Genomic DNA, 26255 nt, shown 5'->3' on the forward strand with positions numbered 1-26255 from the left:
CTCAAATACAACTGGTGACATTTTGAGGGGCACAAATACGGCAGAAAAAGATCTGAAGATCGGAGTTGACCAGAGGCTGAATTTGAGTCAGCTATGCAGTGGTGTTATTGAATTAAAAAAAAAAAACCATCATGACACTAGACAAATCAACAGGAGTAAAACAGACAAGAAATTGGAAGTAATCTTTCCACTTTATTTGACAACGGTCAAACTCTTATTAGGGTACTAGGTTTATTTCTAGATTGTGAGCCCGTTGTTGGGTTGGGATCGTCTCTATCTGTTGCCGACTTGTACTTCCCAAGCGCTTAGTACAGCGCTCTGCACACAGTCAGCGCTCAATCAATACGACTGAATGGATGATTGAATGGATTTTGTCTTTCCCTACCTCTTCCCAGCCCTGGAGGCATTGCCGAATTGGAGCTAACAAATACACGTCTGATACGCTTTGCTTGTCCTCCCGACGGGAGAGCATGAGGGTGTGGACGAGTGGAGGCTTGGCGTTGGTTTTGGGGACGCACGGGCACGCAAGAGAAGGAGAGTTTAGAGCTGAGGGTGTGTGAGCAGGTTTGTAATGCTCCTTTCTACTGTGAGATCCTCAAGGCAGATTACGGTAATAAAAATCAGAATATTTATGGACCACTCTTACGCTCAGGTCAGTGAACAAGACTTTTGGGAGCTCTTTATTATGATATCCGTCTCGGTGTCCCGCACACTTGGGCGTTCAATGGTGGAGTGGAAAGATCCCGGGCCTTGGAGTTAGAAGGTCATGCGTCCCCATCCCGGCTCCGCCACTTCTTTGCTGTGTGACATTGGGCAAGCCACTTTACTTCTCCGTGCCTCAGTTCCCCAATCTGTAAAATGGGGATTGAGACCCTGAGCCCCACGTGGGACAGGGACTGTGTCCGAGCCGATTTGCTTGTATCTACCCCAGCGCTTAGTAAGTGCTTAACAAAGGCCGCAATTATTGTTATTATAATTATTATAAGAAGATGCATTTGATGACAGTCATGACCGCCATGGTGAGAGGGCCTGTAGGTAGGAACAGGAGGTCACTGACTGTCACTGCCCAGATAATAACAATAATAATAATAATGGTATTTGTTAAGCGCTTACTATGTGCAAAGCACTGTAATAATAATAATAGCATTTATTAAGTACTTACTATGTGCCAAGCACTGTTCTAAGCACTGGGGAGGTTACAAGGAGATCAGGTTGTCCCATGTGGGGCTCACAGTCTTAATCCCCATTTTACAGATGAGGGAACTAAGGCCCAGAGAAGTGAAGTGACTTGGCCAAAGTCACACAGCTGATAAGTGGCGGAGCCGGGATTTGAACCCACCTGGCCTGCCACTTCCCAAGACCACTCAAACCAGGTGGGTCTTCGATTAGCACAACGAGCAGAGGAGGATTTCCCCAGACCTCTCCTGAGGGGATGAAGCAGCGTGGCTCAGTGGAAAGAGCCCGGGCTTGGGAGTCAGAGGTCATGGGTTCGAATCCTGGCTCCGCCACTTCTCAGCTGGGTGACTTTGGGCAAGTCGCTTCACTTCTCTGGGCCTCAGTTCCCTCATCTGTCAAATGGGGATTAAGATTGTGAGCCCCACGTGGGACAACCTTGATTACCTTGTATCTCCCCAGTGCTTAGAACAGTGCTGGGCACATAGTAGGCTTTGCACGTAGTAGGTGCTTAATAAATGTCATTATTATTATTATTATTATTAATTGTTATTCTAAGGGCGGCCTTCCGCCCGCAGCCACAAGGGGGCGCTCGGGGGGCGGGGGGGAGAGAGACAGAGAGAATAAAACAGAGACAAAGAGAGAAAACAGAGAGAGAGAGAGAGAGAGCGAGGAAGAGAGGAAAGAAGAGAGAAAATAGTGATAAAAAGAGAGGGAGAGAGAAAAAGAGATTGGAAGAGGGAGAATAAAAGAGACAGGGAGAAAAGAGAGAGAGAGTGAGGAAGAGAGGAAAAAAGAGAGAAAATAGTGATAAAAAGAGAGGGAGAGAGAAAAAGAGATTGGAAAAGGGAGAATAAAAGAGATGGAGAAAAGAGGGAGAGTGAGGAAGAGAGGAAAAAAGAGAGAGAAAATAGTGATAAAAAGAGAGGGAGAGAAAAAAGAGATTGGAAGAGGGAGAATAAAAGAGACAGGGAGAAAAGAGAGAGTGAGGAAGAGAGGAAAAAAGAGAAAATAGTGATAAAAAGAGAGGGAGAGAGAAAAAGAGATTGGAAGAGGGAGAATAAAAGAGATAGGGAGAAAAGAGAGAGAGTGAGGAAGAGAGGAAAAAGAGAAAATAGTGATAAAAAGAGAGGGAGAGAGAAAAAGAGATTGAAAGAGGGAGAATAAAAGAGACAGGGAGAAAAGAGAGAGAGAGAGAGCAAGGAAGAGAGGAAAAAAGAGAGAAAATAGTGATAAAAAGAGAGGGAGAGAGAAAAAGAGATTGGAAGAGGAAGAATAAAAGAGACAGGGAGAAAAGAGAGAGAGCGTGAGAAAGAGAGGAAAAAAGAGAGAGAAAATAGTGATAAAAGAGGGAGAGAGAAAAAGAGATTGGAAAAGGGAGAATAGAAGAGACAGGGAGAAAAGAGAGAGAGAGTGAGGAAGAGAGGAAAAAAGAGAGAGAAAATAGTGATAAGAGGGAGAGAGAAAGAGAAAGATTGGAAGACAGAGATCAAAGAGACAGAAAAGGGAGAGAGTGAGGAAGAGGAAAAAGGAGAGAGAGAAAATAGTGATTAAAAAGAGAGGGAGAGAGAAAAAGAGAGAGAGATTGGAAGAGATACAGAATAGAGACAGAGAGAAAACAGAGAGTGACAAAGAGAGGAAAAAAGAGAGACAAAATAGTAATAGAGAGGGAGAGAGAAAAAGAAAGAGAAAAGATCCAGTGCTTAGAACTGTGTTTCGCACATAGTAAGCGCTTAACAAATGCCATCATTATTATTGGAAGAGAGAATAAAAGAGAGAGACAAAGAGAGAAAACAGAGTGAGGAAGAGAGGAAAAGAGAGACAAAATAGTGAAAAAAGAGAGGGAGAGAGAAAAAGAGAGGGAGAGAGAAAGAGAGAGATTGGAAGAGAGAATAAAAGAGAGTGAGAAAAGGAAAAGAGAGTGAGAAAGAGAAAAAATAGAGAAAAAGAGAGGGAGAGAGAAAAAGAGAGGGAAAAAGAGGAAGAGAGAGAGAAAGAAAAAAGAGAAAACAGAGAAAAAGAGAGGGAGAGAAAAGAGAGAAAAAAGAGAGGGGAGAGAAAAAGAGAGGGAAAAAGAGGAAGAGAGAGAGGAAAATAGAGAAAAAGAGGGAGAGAAAAAGAGAAAAGAGAAAAAAGAGAGGAAGAGAGAGTGAGAAAGGAAAAGAGAGGGAGAGGGAGAGAGAAAAAAAAGAGAGAAAATAGAGAGGAAAAGAGGGAGATAAAAAGAGAGAAAAGAGAGGGAAAGAGGAAAAAAGAAAGAAAATAGAGAGGAAAAGAGGGAGAGAGAAAAAGGGAGAAAAGAGAAAGAGAGGGAGAAAGAGGAAAAAAGAGAAAGAGAGAGAAATAGAGGAAAAGAGAGGGAGAGAGAAAAATAGAAAAAAGAGAAAGGAAGACGGGGAGAGAGGAAAAGAGATGGAGAGAGAAAGAGAAAAGAGAGAGGGAGAGAGGAAAAAAGAGAGAGAAAATAGAGAGGAAAAGAGAGGGAGAGAGAAAAAGAAAGAGAAAAAAGAGAAAGGAAGAGAAAAAAGAAAAAGGAAGAGAGAAAAAGAGAAAACAGAGAGAAAAAGAGGGAGAGAGAAAGAGAAAATAGAGAGAAAAAGAGAGAAAAGAGAAAGAGAGAAGAGAGGGACAGAGGAAAAAAGAGAGGGAAAATAGAGAGGAAAAGAGAGGGAGAGAGAAAAAGAAAGAAAAGAGAGGGGTAGAGGGAGAGGGAAAAAGAGAAAGAGAAAATAGGGAGGAAAAGAGGGAGAGAAAAAGAGAAGAGGGAGGGAGGAAAAAAGAGAAAGAGAGAAAATAGTGAGGAAAAGAGAGGGAGAGAAAAAGAAAGAGAAAAAAGAGAAAGGAAGAGAGAGAGAGAAAATAGAGAGGAAAAGAGGGAGAGAAAAAGAGAGAAAAGAGAAAGAAAGAGAGGGAGAGAGGAAAAAAGAGGGAAAATAGAGAGGAAAAGACAGGGAGAGAGAAAAAGAAAGAAAAGAGATGGGGGAGAGAGAGGAAAAAAGAGAAAGGAAATAGAGGAAAAGAGAGGGAGGGAGAAAAAGAGAAAAAAGAAAGAGAGAGGGGAGAGAGAGGGAAAGGTGCACAGGCGCAGTTGGGTGGGGCGGGCGGCTCCGGGACCCCCGCTGACCTCTGACCCGCTGACCTCTGACCCCCGGGGCCCACTCAGGGCCTGCAGACTGAGCGCTGCGCTGAGCGCTTGGGGGAGGACGGACACTGGTGACCGATGGCGGCCTCCGCCCCCCACGACGACCTGTCTGACCATCTTCTGCTTTTGTTGTCTGTCTTCCCCCTACCAGACTGTGAGCCCATTGTTGGTTACGGACCGTCTCTAGATGTTGCCGACTTGGACTTCCCAAGCGCTTAGTCCAGTGCTCTGCACACAGTCGGCGCTCAATAAATAGGATGGAATGAATGAGTGAATTCTCCCCCTTCTAGGCTGTGGGCCCGTTGTTGGGTAGGGACCGTCTCTGTCTGTCACCGACTTGTCCTTCCCAAGCGCTTAGTCCAGTGCTCTGCACACAGTCAGCGCTCAATAAATACGATGGAATGAATGGAGGGAAACAGCGCGGCTCAGTGGAAAGAGCCCGGGCTTGGGAGTCAGAGGTCGTGGGTTCAAATGCCGACTCCGCCAACTGTCAGCTGTGTGACTTTGGGCAAGCAGCGTGGCTCAGTGGAAAGAGTCCGGGTTTTGGAGTCGGAGGTCATGGGTTCAAATCCCGGCTCTGCCACTTGTCAGCTGTGTGACTTTGGGCAAGTCACTTCACTTCTCCGGGCCCCAGTTACCTCATCTGTAAAATGGGGATGAAGACTGTGAGCCCCCCTTGGGACAGGCTTATAACCTTGTAACCTCCCCAGTGCTTAGAACAGTGCTTTGCACATAGTAAGCGCTTAATAAATGCCATCATTATTATTATTATTATTGCTTCACTTCTCTGGGCCTCAGTGACCTCATCTGGAAAACGGGGATGAAGATTGTGAGCCCCCCGTGGGACAACCTGATCACTTTGTGTCCCCCCCCGCCGCAGCGCTTAGAACAGTGCTTGGCACATAGTAAGCGCTTTAACAAATGCCATCATTATTATTAGAGGGAAGACCCCTCTGCCCTACCTCCTTCCCCTCCCCACAGCACTTGTGTATGTTTGTACGGATTTATTACTCTATTTCTTTTACTTGTCCATATTTACTATTCTATTTATTTTGTTAATGACGTGCATAGAGCTATAATTCTATTTATTCTGACGGTTTTGACACCTGTCTACATATTTTGTTGTCTGTCTCCCCGCTCCTAGACTGTAGGGACCATAAATACGATTGAATGAATGAATCCAACTTGTACTTCCCAAGCGCTTAGTACAGTGCTCTGCACACAGTAAGTGCTCAATAAATACGACTGAATGAATAAATACGAGTGAATGAATAAATACGATTGAATGAATAAATACGACTGAATGAATAAATACGATTGACTGACTGACTGAATGAATGAATCCCCGGAGGACCCCGCCTCCTTAAATTTGCTCCATCCCCCTGCCTTGTGCATCCTTAGCGAATAATAATAATAATGGTATTTGTTAATCATCATCATCATCAATCGTATTTATTGAGCGCTTACTGTGTGCAGAGCACTGGACTAAGCGCTTGGGAAGTACAAGTCGGCAACATATAGAGACGGTCCCTACGCAACAGTGGGCTCACAGTCTAAAAGGGGGAGACAGAGAACAAAACCAAACATACTAACAAAATAAAATAAATAGAATAGATATGTACAGTAAAATAAATAAATAGAGTAATAAATATGTACAAACATATATAAGCACTGGGATATATTCAGGGTCACCAGGTTGTCCCATGTGGGGCTCACACTTTAATCCCCATTTTACAGATAAGGTAACTGAGGCACGGAGAAATACCTTCCTTCAAAGCCCTACTGAGAGCTCACCTCCTCCAGGAGGCCTTCCCAGACTGAGCCCCCTCCTTCCTCTCCTCCTCCCCATCCCCCCACCCTACCTCCTTCCCCTCCCCACAGCACCTGTCTAGATGTTTGTACAGATTTATTACTCTATTTATTTTACTTGGATGTATTTACTATTTTATTTATTTTATTTAGTTAATATGCTTTGTTTTGTTGTCCATCTCCCCCTTCTAGACTGTGAGCCCGCTGTTGGGTAGGGACCGTCTCTAGATGTTGCCAACTTGTACTTCCCAAGCGCTTAGTGCAGTGCTCTGCACACAGGGAGCGCTCAATAAATACGACTGAATGAATGAAAGTGACTTGCCTAAGGTCACACAGCAGACGAGTGGCTGAGCCGGGATTAGAACCCACATCCTTTGGCTCCCAAGCCCAGGCTCTTTCCACTGAGCCACGCTGCTGCTCTGAATCCATACATATTTATTTTTGTACATATTTATTCCACTTATTTTATTTTGTTAATTTGTTTTGTTCTCTGTCTCCCCCTTCTAGACTGTGAGCCCGCTGTTGGGTAGGGACCGTCTCTCTATGTTGCCAACTTGGACTTCCCAAGCGCTTAGTACAGTGCTCTGCACACAGTAAGCGCTCAATAAATACGATTGAGTGAACGAATGAATGACCGACAGATGTGAAAACAGCTCAAGCAAGGGCTGATGAACTGAGGTGCTTTCGACTCATCTGGCTGTCTCTTGCTTATTAAAAGACAGGCGCCTTGATAAAACCGGGTCAAGTGACTGTCTTTATTATTATTATTATTATTATTATTATTATTATTATTATTATTATTATTATTATTATCCCACAACTTGAGATTCCACAGATTGACCTGATCACCTTGTAACCTCCTCAGCGCTTAGAACAGTGCTTTGCACATAGTAAGCGCTTAATAAATGCCATCATCATCATCATTATTATTATTATTATTATTGTAACCTTCTTCTAAGAAGTGATTTCCCCCAGCGGGCATCCATACAATAGGCAAGGCATGGGACTCTCAGGGGCAGCAGCGTGGCTCAGTGGAAAGAGCCCGGGCTTGGGAGTCAGAGGTCATGGGTTCGAATCCCAGCTCCGCCACTTGTCAGCTGGGTGACTTTGGGCAAGTCACTTCACTTCTCTGGGCCTCAGTGACCTCATCTGGAAAATGGGGATTAGGTCTGTGAGCCCCACGTGGGACAACCTGATCACCTTGTAACCTCCCCAGCGCTTAGAACAGTGCTTTGCACATAGTAAGTGCTTAATAAATGCCATAATCATTATTATTATTATTATTCTCTGTGCCTCAGTGACTTCATCTGGAAAATGGGGATTAAGTCTGTGAGCCCCACGTGGGACAACTTGATTACCTTGTATCTACGCCAGTGCTTAGAACAGTGCTTTGCACATAATAAGCGCTTAATAAATGCCATTATTATTATCTACCCCAGTGCTTAGAACAGTGCTTTGCACATAAGCACTTAATAAATGCCATTATTATTATTATCTACCCCAGTGCTTAGAACAGTGCTTTGCACATAATAAGCACTTAATAAATGCCATTATTATTATTATCTACCCCAGTGCTTAGAACGGTGCTTGACGCATAGTAGGCGCTTAACAAATGCCATCATTATTATTCATTCATCCAATTGGAATTTATTAAGTGTTTACCGCATGCAGAGCTAGACGCTTGGAAAAGTACAATACAACAATCAATCAATCGTATTTATTGAGCGCTTACTGTGTGCAGAGCACTGTACTAAGCGCTTGGGAAGTACAAGAAGTACAACAATGAACGGCAACATTCCCTGTCACAGTCAACACCTGATTGGAATTTCCCGGGGAGGGGAAATCGCTCGGGTTTTTGAACGTGCCCTTTTGGAATGAGGTATTAGGGCGATAACTCTATGTTCCCGATAATTATGGAAGATTCCCTCTCCAGGAATCCAGTGGGACTCCGAGAGTATGGGAAGAGGCCTGGGGAAAAGGAATGTGTCTGTGGGATTCATTCAATCATATTTCAGCGTAGAGAAGCAGCGTGGCTCAGTGGAAAGAGCCCGGGCTTTGGAGTCAGAGGTCATGGGTTCAAATCCCGGCTCCACCACTTATCAGCTGTGTGACTTCGGGCAAGTCACTTCACTTCTCTGTGCCTCAGTTACCTCATCTGTAAAATGGGGATGAAGACTGTGAGCCCCCCGTGGGACAACCTGATCACCCTGTTAACCGCCCCAGCGCTTAGAACAGTGCTTTGCACATAGTAAGCGCTTAATAAATGCTATCATTATTATTATTATTATTATTATTTCAGCGCTTACTGTGTGCAGAGCACTGTACTAAGCGCTTGGGAAGTACAAGTTGGCAACATATAGAGACGGTCCCGACTCACCAAAGAGCAGAGGCAGGGTTTGATGTGTGGAACTGGGCAAGAAAAAAACCAAAATAACTAGGGAGTGGGAAGGTTTTGTTCCCGAAAATCTCGCCATTCCAGAGAGCTAGGCCCTAGATCGGTGATGGTCACCAAGCTGATTTCAGTCATCCGGGACTTCTAGGAAAGACAATCGTGCAGCTTCCCATTGATGACCTTTTTGACTTTTATTACCGGAGAAAAAGAAGCCGCCTTACGTCCACAGGCTACCCTACTCCTATCAATCAATCAATCGTATTTATTGAGCGCTTACTGTGTGCAGAGCACTGGACTAAGCGCTTGGGAAGTTCAAGTCGGCAACACATAGAGACAGTCCCTACCCAACAGTGGGCTCACAGTCTAGAAGGGGGAGACAGAGAACAAAACCAAACATACTAACAAAATAAAATAAATAGAATAGATAGGTACAAGTAAGATAAATAAATACCCCTGTAGAGAAGCAGCGTGGCTCAGTGGAAAGAGCCCGGGCTTTGGAGTCGGAGGTCGTGGGTTCAAATCCCGGCTCCACCAATTGTCAGCTGTGTGACTTTGGGCAAGTCACTCGACTTCTCTGGGCCTCAGTTCCCTCATCTGGAAAATGGGGATTAAGACTGTGAGCCCCTTGTGGGACAACCTGATCAGCTTGTAACCTCTCCAGTGCTTAGAACAGTACTTTGCACAGTAAGCGCTTAATAAATGCCATTTATTATTATTATTATTACTCCCGCTCATTGGCTGCCCATACTTGCACAATTCCCTGTTACTCTGAACTCTGCACGTGAAAGTAGTTTTTTGTGAGGATTTCTTGAAGAGCCCTTCTTCCCATTTCAGAGGCCAAGGCGAACCCCCTGCCCGCCCTCTAAGGCTGGGCCTATAGCTCCACTTGGTTCATTCATTCATTCAGTCGTATTTATTGAGCACTTACTGTGTGCAGAGCACTGGACTAAGCGCTTGGGAAGTCCAACATATAGAGACGGTCCCTACCCGAGAACGGGTGAGGTGAGCTGAAGTGAGCGGCGGCAGAGGAGCGGAGGGTGCGGGCTGGGATGGAGAAGGAGAGAAGGGACCGGAGGGAGGAGGGGGAGAGGGGATGGACGGCCTGGAAGCCGAGAGGGAAGAGTTTTTGCTTGATGCGTAGGTTGACAGGCAGCCACTGGAGATTTTTGAGGAGGGGAGTGACATGCCCAGAGCGTTTCTGCACAAAGATGATCCGGGCAGCAGCGTGAAGTATAGACTGAAGTGGGGAGAGACACGAGGATGGGAGATCAGAGAGGAGGCCGATGCAGTCATCCAGCCTGGTTGGGATGAGAGATTGAACCAGCAAGGGAGCGGTTTGGATGGAGAGGAGAGGGCGGATCTTGGCAATGTTGCGGAGCTGAGACCGGCAGGGTTTGGTGACGGCTTGGATGCGAGGGGCGAACGACAGAGCGGAGTCGAGGATGACACCAAGGTTGCGGGCTTGTGAGACGGGAAAGACGGTAGTGCCGTCTACGGTGAGGGAGAGAACAGGGTTCGGGTGGGAAAATAAGGAGCTCAATCTTGGACGTGTTATTTCTTTTACCGCAGCAGCAGCTAGGGTTTAGGTGCCTCTCCCGAGTTGCAGGCTCAGATTCCACCCCTCTTCCGTCGCTCCTCGGCTTTTGCATGGAAATGGGGCTCAACCCGGTGGGTTTTTAATGACTCTGCTCCTAGGGATGGAAAGATGTTGCCAACTGGTACTTCCCAAGCGCTTAGTACAGTGCTCTGCACACAGTAAGCACTCGATAAATACGATTGATTGATGGATTGATTGAAAGAAATGACCCAGGCTCCTTCCCAGCTGCCTGCCTTTGGAGCAGACGCCGTACTGACTAATGTTTCCTACAGAGTTCTGGCTCGAGGCGCAGTTAATACCGGAGTGGAAGGCGTTAATTGTGATGAGGAAAGAAATCAGTAAATTGCACGTCCCTGGACAGCCACAGCTTACGAGACAAAGTGTCTGAAGATCTTTGTCAGTGGTATTTATTGAGTGTTGACTGTGTGCAGAGCACTGTACTAAGCGCTTAGGAGAGTACAATGTAATATTTGCTAAGTGCTAAGCACTGGGTTGGATACAACCTAACTCGGTTGGACCCAATCCCTGTCCCACGTGGGGCTCACAATCTTAATCATCATCATCATCATCAATCGTATTTATTGAGCGCTTACTATGTGCAGAGCACTGGACTAAGCGCTTGGGAAGTACAAATTGGCAACATATAGAGACAGTCCCTACCCAACAGTGGGCTCACAGTCTACAAGGGGGCCCCGTTTTACAGATAACTGAGGCCCAGAGAAGTGAAGTGACTTTTCCGAGGTCACGCAGCAGGCAAGGGACAGAGTCGGGATTAGAACCCGTGACCTTCCGCTCCCAGGCCCGGGCTCTAGCCACTACTCCACGCTGCTTCCCTCCTACGCCGTGCTGCTTCTATAATGGAGTCGGTAGATCTTTCTCGTGTCTCTTACTTTTGACTGTCCTGGCTGATGGCAGCTCCCCCTTTCACTCTATCAGCCTCAGTTAATCAGAATAATAATGACGGTATTTGTTAAGCGCTTACTATAATAATAATAATAATAATGTCGGCATTTGTTAAGCGCTTACTATGTGCAAAGCACTGTTCTAAGCGCGGGGGAGGATACAAAGTGATCAGGTTGTCCCCTGTGGGGCTCACCGTCCTAATCGCCATTTTACAGATGAGGTAACTGAGGCTCAGAGAAGTTAAGTGACTTGCCCAAGGTCACACAGCAGACATGTGGCAGAGCCAGAATTCGAACCCATGCCCGCTGACTCCAAAGCCTGTGCTCTTTCCACTGAGCCACGCTGCTTACTATGTGCCAAGCACTAAGTGCTGGGGGTGGGAGGGTGCAAGGCTATCAAGGTTGTCTCCTGAGGGGCTCACGGTCTTAATCCCCATTTTACAGATGAAGTAACTGAGGCACAGAGAAGTGACTTGCCCAAGGTGACACAGCAGGCAAGTGGCGGAGCCAGGATTAGAACCCACGTCCCAAGGCCGGGCTCTTTCCACTAAGCCACGTTACTTCTCTATGGGGACCCAATGCTGAACCACTTTGGGGTCATTTTGTATTTCCAGTTGCAAAGCACGTCTTTGGGTTTCTTCATGGTATTTAGCACTTAATAATAATAATAATAATAATAATAATAATAATAATAATAACAATAATAATAATGATGATGATGGCATTTGTTAAGCGCTTACTATGTGCAGGGCACTGTTCTAAGCGCTGACTACTACGAGTCAGGCGCTGTAGAAGTACAGAGTACTATGTACTCTGCACATAGTAAGCGCTCAATAAATACGATTGATTGATTGATTGATTGATTGATTGAAGTAAGCTAATCAGGTTGGACACAGTGTCCCACATCGGGCTCAGGGTACTATGTCCCCATTTTACGGATGGGGGAACTGAGGCAGAGAGAAGTGACTTGCCCAAGGCCACACAGCAGACAAGTGGCAGAGCCGGGACTCGAACCCAGGTCCCTTGACTCGCAGGCCTGTGCTCTTTCCACTAGGCCACCCTGCTTCCTGAGATTAATAACAGTTATGGTCCTTGTTAAGCAGCGCGGCTCAGTGGAAAGAGCCCGGGGCTTTGGAGTCAGAGGTCATGGGTTCAAATCCCGGCTTCGCCACTTGTCAGCTGGGTGACTTTGGGCAAGTCACTTCACTTCTCCAGGCCTCAGTTCCCTCACCTGGAAAATGGGGATGAAGACTGGGAGCCCCACGTGGGACAACCTGATCACTCATAACCTCCCCAGCGCTTAGAACGGTGCTTTGCATTCATTCATTCATTCAATCATATTTATTGAGCGCTTACTGTGTGCAGAGCACTGTACTAAGCGCTTGGGAAGTACAAGTTGGCACATAGTAAGCGCTTAATAAATGCCATTATTATTCTTATTATTGTTATTGACAATATTTATTAACAATACGTATTTACTGAGCGCTTACTGTGTGCAGAGCACTGTACTAAGTGCTTGGGAAGTACAAGTTGGCACACTGTAAGCGCTTAATAAAATGCCATTATTATCATTATTAAGCGCTTACTATGTGCCCAGCAAGCACTGTTCTAAGCGCTGGGGGGGACGCAAGGTAATTAGGTAGTCCCACCTGGGGCTCCCAGTCTTAATCCCAGTCTTAATATTTTACTGGTACCTATCTATTCCATTTATTTTATTTTGTTAATATGTTTGGTTTTGTTCTCTGTCTCCCCCTTTAAGACTGTGAGCCCACTGTTGGGTAGCGACTGTCTCTAGATGTTGCCAATTTGTTCTTCCCAAGCGCTTAGTACAGTGCTCTGCACATAGTAAGCGCTCAATAAATACGATTGATGATGATGATGATGATGATGATCCGACGAGGGAGGGGACCCGAGCTTGTGAGACCTTCCAGAGCTGGGGTCATCAAGATGAACGCGATACCACAAACTCGGAATGGGGGGGTCAATACAGGGACATCGGGAGGGCTGTCGTGACTCGGGGAGGTAAACCGAGGCCGCCTGTCCCCCCGACCCAGGGGGCCTCTCTCCCAATCAATCAATCAATCGTATTTATCACTACGTATCACTGGATTTCTCCCACCCACCCACCCCACGGCCTCCTTCAGCCTCATCTCCCCTCCCGCACTGGGGGCCGAGCGTGTGTTTCCTGGGAAGCAGACAGCCCCATCCCACCTAACCGGGAGCGGCGAATGCGGACCGGTTGACCCTTCCTCGCTATTTTCCGCGGTGGCAGGGCTTCCGCGACACCGCTCTTCAAAACCACAAATACCCTTTAATGGCACAGTTGGGTTGGGAAGGGGCAGCATCCGTGGGCCTCCGCGCCTCCATTACAGTCCCCTCCGACGTGTCCGCGCTACGTCTGGACCAGGGCCTCATTCATCTTCCATAGGGATGTTACCTGTGTGTGTGTGAGGAAACAAAAAAAAAAAGAATATCGCTTGCCCACTCATTCGTTCGTGTACTTTGGTTTTCAGAAGCTAATCGCGTCTCACGAGAACTAACGACAACCTTTCTGGTCTTTGGGTGGAAAAAAATCACGCAGCGGTTTCCGCCTTGGTGAACCAGGAGATCGTCTGAAATGGACACCCTCCTGTCATCATCATCATCAATCGTATTTATTGAGCGCTTACTATGTGCAGAGCACTGTACTGAGCGCTTGGGAAGTAAAAATTGGCAACATATAGAGACAGTCCCTACCCAACAGTGGGCTCACAGTCTAAAAGGGGGAGAGACAACATCAAAGTCTTTTGTTGCTTAGGAACGTACCCTCTATCACCCCGCCCTCAGCCCCGTTGCACTTAGGTTCACATATATGTAATTTACCGGGTTGTCTTCTTCCTCCCTTCCTCCCTGCTGAGAGCTCACCTCCTCCAGGAGGCCTTCCCAGACTGAGCCCCTTCTTTCCTCTCCCCCTCGTCCCCCTCTCCATCCCCCCGTCTTACCTCCTTCCCTTCCCCACAGCACCTGTATATATGTATATATGGTTGTACATATTTATTACTCTATTTATTTATTTATTTATTTATTTTACTTGTACATTTCTATCCTACTTATTTTATTTTGTTGGTATGTTTGGTTCTGTTCTCTGTCTCCCCCTTTTAGACTGTGAACCCACTGTTGGGTAGGGACTGTCTCTATGTGATGCCAATTTGTACTTCCCAAGCGCTTAGTACAGTGCTCTGCACATAGTAAGCGCTCAATAAATACGATTGATTGATTGATTGATTGATTGATTCCCCTCTGGACCGTACGCGCCTTGTGGGCAGGGAACACGTTAGACAGCTCTGCTATAACGTTCCCTCCCAGGCACTTAGTACAGAGTCCCGCACCCGGTGAGCGCTCGATAAGTACCGCTGATTGCTATCTGTACGAAGGGTGCCCTCTTTTCTGGGCATTGTGGCCGAATGCATCAGGAGAGGATTCCCTTCCCCACATCATCATCATCAATCGTATTTATTGAGCGCTTACTATGTGCAGAGCACTGTTCTAAGCGCTTGGGAAGGACAAATTGGCAACATATAGAGACAGTCCCTACCCAACAGTGGGCTCACAGTCTAAAAGGGGGAGACCGAGAACAAAACCAAACATACTAACAAAATAAAATGAATAGGATAGATATGTACAAGCAAAATAAATAGAGTAATAAATATGTACAACCATATATACATATATACAGCTGCTGTGGAGAAGGGAAGCAGGTAAGACGGGGGGATGGGGAGGGGGACAAGGGGGAGAGGAAGGAAGGGGCTCAGTCTGGGAAGGCCTCCTGGAGGAGGTGAGCTCTCAGCAGGGCCTTGAAGGGAGCACAGTACCTGTATATATGTTTGTACATATTTATTACTCTATTTATGTATTTATTTTACTTGTAAATATCTATTCTATTTATTTGATTTTGTTAGTATGTTTGGTTCTGTTCTCTGTCTCCCCCTTCTAGACTGTGAGCCCGCTGTTGGGTAGGGACTGTCTCTATATGTTGCCAGCTTGTACTTCCCAAGCGCTTAGTACAGTGCTCTGCACACAGTAAGCGCTCAATAAATGCGATTGATTGATTGATTGAGAGACATTTCAGAATGGGAAGTTACCATTTTTCAGGGTTCCTGCAATTTCACAGCCCTTGTCGGCCCGGCGGTTTTATGCCGTCCATCTCACTGGATTTCTCCTAGGACGTAGGGAGTGGCGAGTACTGTCCTCATTTGACAGGTGGGGAAACTGAGGGCGGGAGGTCCGGTGACGAGAACCCTAGGACTCCCCACCCTCAGGCTTGTGAGCTTCCTCCCAGGCCACGTTGCCAGCTCATTTGCGTTCCTGCCTCCGTGTCAACCGGGGTTTACAGACTAGCTCGAGATGGCGGTGAGACTCTGCGACTCAATCAATCAATTGTATTTATTGAGCGCTTACTGTGTGCAGAGCACTGCACTAAGCGCTTGGGAAGTACAAGTCGGCAACACATAGAGACAGTCCCTACCCAACAGCGGGCTCACAGTCTAGAAGGGGGAGACAGACAACAGAACCAAACATACTAACAAAATAAAATAAATAGAATAGATATGTACAAGATAAATCAATCAATCAATCATCATCATCATCATCAATCGTATTTATTGAGTGCTTACTGTGTGCAGAGCACTGTACTAAGCGCTTGGGAAGTACAAGTCGGCAACACATAGAGACAGTCCCTACCCAAAAGCGGGCTCACAGTCTAGAAGGGGGAGACAGACAACAGAACCAAACATACTAACAAAATAAAATAAATAGAATAGATATGTACAAGATAAATAAATAAATCATCATCATCAGTCGTATTTACTGAGCGCTTACTGTGTGCAGAGCACTGTACTAAGCGCTTGGGAAGTACAAGTCGGCAACACATAGAGACAGTCCCTACCCAACAGCGGGCTCACAGTCTAGAAGGGGGAGACAGAGAACAGCACCAAACATACTAACAAAATAAAATAAATAGAATAGAAATGTACAAGATAAATAAATAATCATCACCATCAATCGTATTTACTGAGCGCTTACTGTGTGCAGAGCACTGTACTAAGCGCTTGGGAAGTACAAGTCGGCAACATATAGAGACAGTCCCTACCCAACAACGGGCTCACAGTCATGAAGGGGGAGACAGAGAACAGAACCAAACATACTGACAAAATAAAATAAATAGAATAGATATGTACAAGATAAATAAATAAATCAATCATCATCATCAATCGTATTTATTGAGCGCTTACTGTGTGCAGAGCACTGTACTAAGCGCTTGGGAAGTACAAGTTGGCACACACAGAGACCATCCCTACCCAACAGCGGGCTCACAGTCTAGAAGGGGGAGACAGAGAACAGAACCAAACATACTAACAAAATAAAATAAATAGAATAGATATGTACAAGATAAATAGAGCAATAAATATGTACAAACATATATACAGGTGCTGTGGGGAAGGGAAGGAGGTAAGGAGGGGGAACTTTACTCGTTTTTTTCCGTGTACTGGAACGATCGGACGATTTAAAAGCAGAACACGGCCGCCTCCGGATTTCATCATCATCATCATCAATTGTATTTATTGAGCGCTTACTGTGTGCAGAGCACTGTACTAAGCGCTTGGGAAGTACAAGTTGGCAACATATAGAGACAGTCCCTACCCAACAGTGGGCTCACAGTCTAAAAGGGGGAGACAGAGAACAAAACCAAACATACTAACAAAATAAAATAAATAGAATAGATATCATCATCATCATCATCAATCGTATTCATTGAGCGCTTACTATGTGCAGAGCACTGTACTAAGCGCTTGGGAAATACAAATTGGCAACACATAGAGACAGCTCCTACCCAACAGTGGGCTCACAGTCTAAAAGGGGGAGACAGAGAACAAAACCAAACATACTAACAAAATAAAATAAATAGAATAGATATCATCATCATCATCATCAATCGTATTCATTGAGCGCTTACTATGTGCAGAGCACTGTACTAAGCGCTTGGGAAATACAAATTGGCAACACATAGAGACAGTTCCTACCCAACAGTGGGCTCACAGTATAAAAGGGATATGTACAAGTAAAATAAATAGAGTAACAAATATGTACAAACATATATACATATATACAGGTATACATATATATACAGGTAGACATGGATGTGGGGAGGGAGGGCATTCCAGGCCAGGGGGAGGATTTCCCGCACGGCGCGGATTTATACCTGGCGGGGCCACGAAATATTCTTCGACGGTCCGGCGGGCGTTTCGCAGCAGCTCTTCGGCACAGTTGCCTTCGGCCACTTCGTCGGCCCTCAGGTACAGGCACCTGCAGGGAACGGGAACTTCAGTCGCCGGCGTCAGAGAGGAGAACAGAAGGCAGAGGGAAGAGGGTCACGAACGAGGCGGGACGGAGACGATGAAGAAATCGGTGCCTCCCCCGGTTAAGGACGGTTGCTGAAAGACCCCCAAAGGCCGCGTTAGGGGGAAGGTCAAGTGTGACAGGTCCAGGAAAACTCTCCCTCTCTCAATAAACGTCCTCGCTATCTCGTTCTTCGCTTTCCTCCTGCCCCGCTCGGGCTTTCGAGCCCAAAGCGGAGCCGGAGACCTGGCTCCCGCGATGCCCCAGATGAGTCCAGGTTTCTGGCTGCGGGGCCGAGAGTTTCCTAAGAAACGCATCCATCCACAGAATTCGTTGAGCAGTGACCCCGTGCAGAGCATGCTGCTCAGTGCTTGGGAGACTACGATAGACTCCGTGGACGGTCCTTGCCCTCGAAGAGTTTATTATTTAGCGGCGGTGGCCGGCTGACACGTCAAGTACCAGGAGGGGAAAGCGGCAGCATTTCAAGCCGTGGACGTAACTTGGACATGTTCAATCGTAAATACGATTGAATGAACGAATGAATAACTGGCCTGGTGGGGATCAAGAAGTGCTCAAATGGCTGGGTGGGGAGGGGAGATGGGGAGACGAAGGTGGGGAGACGAGGGAGATCAGGCGGGAAAGGCCTCCTGGAGATGTGGTTTCGGAAGGGTTTTGAAGACGCGGAGAGGAGAGGTCTGCCAGATGGGATGGGGAAGGGAGTTGCGGGGAGGAGGGAGGGCACATGGATGAGAAAGAGACTGGCAGGGAGAGAGGAACAAAACGGGTGAGATGCGCTGTAATGGGAGGGTGAGAAAAAGCGAGGGGAAGACAGCTGATTGCTGAGTGACTGCCTTAAAGTCGGCTACAGCCTGGCCCTGGGAATCGGAAGGACCTGAGCCCGCTGTCGGGTAGGGACCATCTCTATATGTTGCCAAGCGCTTAGTCCAGTGCTCTGCACACAGTAAGCGCTCAATAAACGCGACTGAATGAATGAATGAATGACCTGGGTTCTCCTCCCAGCTCCGCCGCTAGTCTGCTGTGCGACCTTGGGCCAGTCACTTCACTCTTCCGGGCCTCGGTTACCTCACCTGTCAAATGGGGACGAAGACTGGGAACCCATGTGAAGTCAGAGGACCTGCGTTCTAATCCTCCCCGTGCCATATGTCTGCTCTTTGACCTTGGGCAAGTCACTTGACTTCTGTAGACCTCAGGTACCTCATCTATAAAATGGGGACCGAGACTTTGAGCCCCATGTGGGACAGAGACCACGTCCATCATCATCATCATCAATCGTATTTATTGAGCACTTACTATGTGCAGAGCACTGTACTAAGCGCTTGGGAAGTACAAATTGTCCAACCTGATCAGGTTGTATCTACCCCAGCTCTTAGTACGGTGCCTGGCACAAAGTAAGCGCTTAATATACCCAGACTGAGCCCCTCCTCCCCCTCCCCATCCCCCCTGCCCTACCTCCTTCCCCTCCCCACAGCACCTGTATAGATGTTTGTACAGATTTATTACTCTATGGACATATTTGCTATTCTATTTATTTTATTTTGTTAATATGTTTTGTTTTGTTGTCTGTCTCCGCCTTCTAGACCGTGAGCCCGCTGTTGCGTAGGGACCGTCTCTATATGTTGCCAACTTGGACTTCCCAAGCGCTTAGTACAGTGCTCTGCACACAGTAAGCACTCAATAAATACGATTGAATGAATGTGGGCCGGGGACTGTGTCCAGCCTGTTTAACTTGTATCGACCCCAGTACTTGGAACGATGCCCGGCGCGGAGTAAACGCTCAACGGATCCCGCAATCGTTATTATTATGTGTAGAGGAAACGGATAACCACCGGCAGTTTGGGAGCAGTGGGGAGAGGTGTGCAAAATGATGTCTTAATAATAATAATGACATTTATTAAGCGCTTACTATGTGCAAAGCACTGTTCTAAGCACTGGTGAGGTTACAAGGTGATCAGGCTGTCCCACGGGGGGCTCACAGTCTTAATCCCCATTTTACAGAGGAGGTAACTGAGGCCCAGAGAAGTTAAATGACTTGCCCAAAGTCACACAGCTGACAATTGGTGGAGCCGGGATTTGAACCCATAACGTCTGACTCCAAAGCCCGGGCTCTTTCCACTGAGCCACGCTGCTTCTCCATGTCTTGGAGAAATGGTTTGGGCGGGAGAGTGGAAATAGAGAGGGGAGAGACTGGAGGCTGACGCGGCAGGCCTTCACTTAAGTCACGGAGGACTTGACTGTATGCCAGTTTATCTTATTAATGCTATTGCCTGGGAGAGGTGAGGAGATATGGGAAGCAGTGTGGCTCCTTCATTCATTCAATTGCACTTATTGAGCACTTACTGTACTGTACTAAGCGCTTGGAACGTGCAATTCAGCAACACAGAGAGACGGTCCCTACCCAACAACGGGCTCACAGTCTAGAAGGGTCCTTGTTGACGGCTGCTGTTTCCGTTCCGATGGGCTCCTCTCTTGGGAAACAGCAGGCTCCGGGGTTCGGATTCCAGTTCTTCTAGCCCGTGAGCCCGCTGTTGGGTAGGGACCGTCGCTATATGTTGCCAACTTGGACTTCCCAAGCGCTTAGTACAGTGCTCTGCACACAGGAAGCGCTCAATAAATACGGTTGAATGAATGAGTTCCCCTACATCTCAGGAAAGCTGAAACTCCTGGCTCCTTTCCCGCACTGCTGTCCCCCTCCACCTTATCTCCTTCCCTTCCCCACAGCACCTGTATATATGTATAGATGTTTGTTCGTATTTATTACTCTATTTATTTATTCTACTTGTATATATCTATTCTATTTATTTTATTAATATGTTTGGTTTTGTTCTCTGTCTCCCCCTTCTAGACTGTGAGCCCGCTGTTGGGTAGGGACTGCCTCTACATGTTGCCAACTTGGACTTCCCAAGCGCTTAGTACAGTGCTTACTGTACAGTAAGCGCTCAATAAATACGACTGATTGATTGATTGACCGTCTCTATATGTTGCCAACTTGTACTTCCCAAGCGCTTAGTACAGTGCTTACTGTACAGTAAGCGCTCAACAAATACAACTGATTGATTGTCTATGTTGCCAACTTGTACTTCCCAAGCGCTTAGTACAGTGCTTACTGTACAGTAAGTGCTCAATAAATACGACTGATGATTGATTGATTGACCGTCTCTATATGTTGCCAACTTGGACTTCCCAAGCGCTTAGTCCAGCGCTCTGCACACAGTAAGCGCTCAATAAATACGACTGATTGATTGATTGACCGTCTCTATATGTTGCCAACTTGGACTTCCCAAGTGCTTAGTCCAGCGCTCTGCCCACAGTAAGCGCTCAATAAATACGATTGATTGATTGATTGATTGATTGATTGACATTCTCAGAAGTGACCTGAGGCTCTGCCCAGAAGGGCAACCAGAACAACTCAGGCAGAGGATCTCCACCTCCCTCAAGACCTGGTGGAGCCTCTCTCAGGCACAAATGATTTTTGCTTTATTCTTTTAAATGGTAGCAATAATGATAAAATAATAATGATCACTGCATTTGTTAATCAATTAATCAATCGTATCTATTGAGCGCTTACTGTGTGCAGAGCACTGTACTAAGCGCTTGGGAAGTACAAGTCGGCAACACATAGAGACAGTCCCTACCCAACAGTGGGCTCACAGTCTAGAAGGGGGAGACAGGGAACAGAACCAAACATACTAACAAAATAAAATAAATAGAATAGATACGTACAAGATAAATAAATAAATAAATCGTCATCATCAATCGTATTTACTGAGCGCTTACTGTGTGCAGAACACTGTACTAAGCGCTTGGGAAGTCCAAGTCGGCAACACACAGAGACAGTCCCTACCCAACAGCGGGCTCACGGTCTAGAAGGGGGAGACGGAGAACAGAACCAAACATACTAACAAAATAAAATAAATAGAATAGCTATGTACAAGATAAATAGAGTAATAAATACGTACAAACACATATACATATATACAGGTGCTGTGGGGAAGGGAAGGAGGTAAGGAGGGGGACAGTGCTTTGCACATAGTAAGCGCTTAATCAATCAATCAATCGTATTTCTTGAGCGCTTACTGTGTGCAGAGCACTTTGCCTCAGGAATGGAACCAAACACTGGAGTGGATACAGGCAAATGGGGTCGGAACGCCCTCGCTCTCAACCGTCATTTTAAAGGTGAGGTAGCTGAGGCCCAAAGAACTGAATCCAAATAAAGTGGATCTAAAATTTGTGGAGGGAAAGAAAAGCAGCGCGGCCAAAGAGCCCAGGGCTGAGAATTAGAGGACCTGGATTCTAATCCCGCCTTTGCCAGTCTTTTAGAGACTGTGACCCCACTGTTGGGTAGGGACTATCTCTCTATGTTGCCAACTTGGACTTCCCAAGCTCTTAGTCCAGTGCTCTGCACACGGTAAGCGCTCAATAAATACGATTGATTGATTGATTGATTTGCCTCTTGCCTTCTGGGTGACCTTGGATTCGCTTCTTCGGGCCACAGTTCCCTCATCTGTAAAATGGGGATTGAGACTGGGAGCCCCTTCCCTCCTCTCCCCCTCGTCCCCCTCTCCATCCCCCCATCTTACCTCCTTCCCTTCCCCACAGCACCTGTATATATGTATATATGGTTGTACATATTTATTACTCTGTTTATTTATTTATTTATTTATTTTACTTGTACATTTCTATCCTATTTATTTTATTTTGTTGGTATGTTTGGTTCTGTTCTCTGTCTCCCCCTTTTAGACTGTGAGCCCACTGTTGGGTAGGGACTGTCTCTCTATGTTGCCAACTTGGACTTTCCAAGCGCTTAGTCCAGTGCTCTGCACACGGTAAGCGCTCAATAAATATGATTGATTGATTGATTGGTTTGCCTCTTGTATTCTGGGTGACCTTGGATTCGCTTCTTTGGGCCACAGTTCCCTCATCTGTAAAATGGGGATTGAGACTGGGAGCCCCGTGTGGGGCAGGGACTGATTATCTTGAATCTTCCCCGGTGCTTAGAACAATGATTCACACATACTAAGCGCTTAAAAAATGACGATGATGGCATTTATCTATATATGTATATATGTTTGTGCATATTTATTACTCTATTTATTTATTTTACTTGTACCTATCTATTCTGTTTATTTTATTTTGTTAGTATGTTTGGTTTTGTTCTCTGTCTCCCCCTTCTAGACCGTGAGCCCACTGTTGGGTAGGGACTGTCTCTATATGTTGCCAGCTTGGACTACCCAAGCGCTTAGTCCAGTGCTCTGCACACAGTAAGCGCTCAATAAATACTATTGATTGATTGATTGGTTTGCCGCTTGCCTTCTGGGTGACCTTGGATTCGCTTCTTTGGGCCACAGTTCCCTCATCTGTAAAATGGGGATTGAGACTGGGAGCCCCATGTGGGGCAGGGACTGATTATCTTGAATCTTCCCCAGTGCTTAGAACAATGATTCACACATACTAAGCGCTTAACAAATGATGATGATGGCATTTATCTATATATGTATATATGTTTGTGCATATTTATTACTCTATTTATTTTACTTGTACCTATCTATTCTATTTATTTTATTTTGTTAGTATGTTTGGTTTTGTTCTCTGTCTCCCCCTTCTAGACCGTGAGCCCACTGTTGGGTAGGGACTATCTCTATATGTTGCCAACTTGGACTTCCCAAGCGCTTAGTCCAGTGCTCTGCACACAGTAAGCGCTCAATAAATACGATTGAATGAATGCAGTCATTTCACTTTTTTCTTTAATGGCATTTATTGAGCGCTTACTATGTGCAAAGCACTGTTCTAAGCGCTGGGGAGGTTACAAGGCACACAGTAAGTGCTCAATAAATACGACTGAATGAATGAAGTCATTTCACTTATTTTAAATGGCATTTATTAAGCGCTTACTATGTGCAAAGCACTGTCCTAAGCGCTGGGGAGGTTACAAGGCACACAGTAAGCGCTCAATAAATACGATTAAATGACTGAAGTCATTTCACTTTTTTCTTTAATGGCATTTATTGATGGGTTACTGTGTGCAAAGCACTGTTCTAAGCACTGGGGAAGTTATAAGGCACACGGTAAGCGCTCCATAAATACGATTGAATGAATGAAGTCATTTCACTTTTTTCTTTAATGGCATTTATTGAGCGCTTACTATGTGCAAAGCACTGTTCTAAGCGCTGGGGAGGTTACAAGGCACACAGTAACCGCTCAATAAATACGATTAAATGAATGCAGTCATTTCCCTTTTTTCTTTAATGGCATTTATTAAGCGCTTACTATGTGCAAAGCACTGTTCTAAGCGCTGGGGAGGTTACAAGGCACACAGTAAGTGCTCCATAAACACGACTGAATGAATGAAGTCATTTCCCTTTTTTTAATGACATTTATTAAGCGCTTACTATGTGCAAAGCACTGCCCTAAGCGCTGGGGAGGTTACGAGGCACACGGTAGGCGCTCAATAAATACGACTGAGTGAATGAATGAACGTAGGGCCTACTTCCGGTGCGTGCGTGCGTGCGTGCGTGCGTGCGTGCGTGCGTGCGTGCGTGCGTGCGTGCGTGCGTGCGTGCGTGCGTGCGTGCGTGCGTGCGTGCGTGCGTGCGTGCGTCCCCCGTCGGCGGCGTCGGCGGTTACCTGTCCTCGAGCACGGAGTCCATGGGCGGGACCCCGTCGGTGTTGAGGTCCCGGAGGCGCTGTGCGTGGCGGACGGCCCGCTCCAGGCGCGACAGCCCCGACGCGTCGCCCGAATCCACCAGCGCCAGCCGCTCCAGGTGCCCCAGCAGCTCCGCCGGGATGGGGACGGGGACGGGGCCGGGGCCCGGGGCCCGCTCCGAGGCCCGGGCCGACCCGGAGGACAAGCCGCGGGCCCGGACTCCGGACGCCGCCGGCAGCCCCGACACCCAAAGCCTCCCCGCCAACGCCCACATCGCCAGCGCCGCCGGCACCCTCTACGTCATCGGCCCGCGACACCATAAGCCACAGCCTCCGCCACTCGTGACGTCACAATCCGGAGCATCCCGGCGCCAGCACGTCATCGGCCCGCGACATCATAGCCCGTAGCAGTCCAGTGCCTCCACGTCACCGGCACGCGAAACCATAAACCAGAGCCACCGACACCCTCTACGTCATCATCCCGCGACACCATAATCCAGGCATCCCGGCGCTTCACGTCATCGGCCCGCGACGCCATAAATAAAGCACAAACACCCTATACGTCATCATCCCGGGACACCACAACCCACAGCACCCTGGCGCCGGCACCTCATCGGCCCGCGACACCATGAAACAATTAATCAATCGTATTGATTGAGCGCTTACTGCGTGCAGAGCACTGTGCTAAGCGCTTGGGAAGTCCAAGTCGGCAGCATATAGAGACGGTCCCTATCCAACAGTGGGCTCACAGTCTAGAAAGGGGAGACAGAGAACAAAACATATTAACATGATAAAATAGACTAGACATGTACAAGTAAAATAAATGAATGGAGCAATAAATACGTACAAACATATATACATATAACCAGAGCCACCGGTACCCGCTACCTCATCATCCCGCGACATCACAACCCAGGGCCCCCGGCGCCGAAACGTCACCGGCCCGCGACGCCGTAAACCAGAGCCACCGGCTCCCTGTACGTCATCACTCCGCGACATCAATCCAGAGCCGCTCCCTGCCCCTCTACGTCATCGTCGCACGACATCGCAACCCGACTCCGACACGTCGACGTCATCGGGCCGCGCCGCTGGCCAGCGCCTACCCGCCGGCCCCAGATGCCGGTAACGTCATCAATCCGCGCCACTGCCCACTTCACTTCTCTGTGCCTCAGTTCCCAAATCTGTGAAATGGACATGAAGACTGTGAGCATCCCCTCCGTGGGACAACCTGATCACCTTGCAACCTCCCCAGCGTTTAGAACAGCAATTTACATGTAACAGGCAATTAATAAGTCCCAGCATTTTTAGAATTTATACGTAGAAGGCAATTAATAAGTTCCAGCATTTTTAGAAGCAGCGTGGCTCAGTGGAAAGAGCCCGGCCTTTGGAGTCAGAGGTCATGGGTTCAAATCCCGGCTCTGCCACTTGTCAGCTGTGTGTCACTTCACTTCCCTGGGCCTCAGTGCCCTCATCTGTAAAATGGGGATGAAGACTGTGAGCCCCCCGTAGGACAACCTGATCACCTTGTATCCCCCCAGCGCTTAGCACTGTGCTTTGATGATGATGATGATGGTATTTGTTAAGTGCTTACTATGTGCAAAGCACTCCTCTAAGCGCTGGGGGGGATACAAGGTGATCAGGTTGTCCCACAGGGGGCTCAGAGTTTTAATGTCCATTTTGCAGATGAGGGAATTGAGGCCCAGAGAAGTGAAGTGACTTGCCCAAAGTCACACAGCTGACAATTGGTGGATTTGCCTAAATTGGTCTAGCTGGGATTTGAACTCTTGACCTCTGACTCCCAAGCCCGGGTTCTTTCCACTGAGACACAATGCTTCTCCTTATAAAGGTATTTTTATAGCATTTATTAAGTGCTTACTATGTGCAAAGCACTGTTCTAATCGCTGGGGAGGTTACGAGGTGATCAGGTTGGGGCTCACAGTGTTAATCCCTATTTAACAGATGAGGTCACTGAGGCCAACAGAAGTGTAATGATTTGCCCACACAGCTGACAAGTGGGGGAGTTGGGAGTTGAACCCATGACCTTTCCGCTTGCAGCGTCGTCGTCGTCATCATCATCATCATCATCAATCGTATTTATTGAGCGCTTACTATGTGCAGAGCACTGTACTAAGCGCTTGGGAAGTACAAATTGGCAACATATAGAGACAGTCCCTACCCAACAGTGGGCTCACAGTCTAAAAGGGG

The 26255-nt window shown here is 47.0% G+C and overlaps 1 protein-coding gene across 1 annotated transcript; it reads right to left on the minus strand.

The window, feature by feature from the left end:
- Positions 1-811: 811 nt before the first annotated feature.
- GATC (glutamyl-tRNA amidotransferase subunit C) lies at positions 812-25126 on the minus strand. The gene is made up of 6 exons (XM_038762751.1): positions 25079-25126; positions 24481-24606; positions 24033-24346; positions 17254-17357; positions 13324-13452; positions 812-851 (listed from the first exon to the last, which is right to left on the minus strand). Exons 1-5 carry the CDS (start codon positions 25124-25126, stop codon positions 13427-13429), a joined length of 618 nt encoding a protein of 205 aa, XP_038618679.1. The 3' UTR covers positions 812-851; positions 13324-13426.
- Positions 25127-26255: the final 1129 nt, after the last annotated feature.

The sequence above is a fragment of the Tachyglossus aculeatus genome, chromosome 21 (assembly GCF_015852505.1).
Source record: "Tachyglossus aculeatus isolate mTacAcu1 chromosome 21, mTacAcu1.pri, whole genome shotgun sequence".
Taxonomy (NCBI): Eukaryota; Metazoa; Chordata; class Mammalia; order Monotremata; family Tachyglossidae; genus Tachyglossus; species Tachyglossus aculeatus.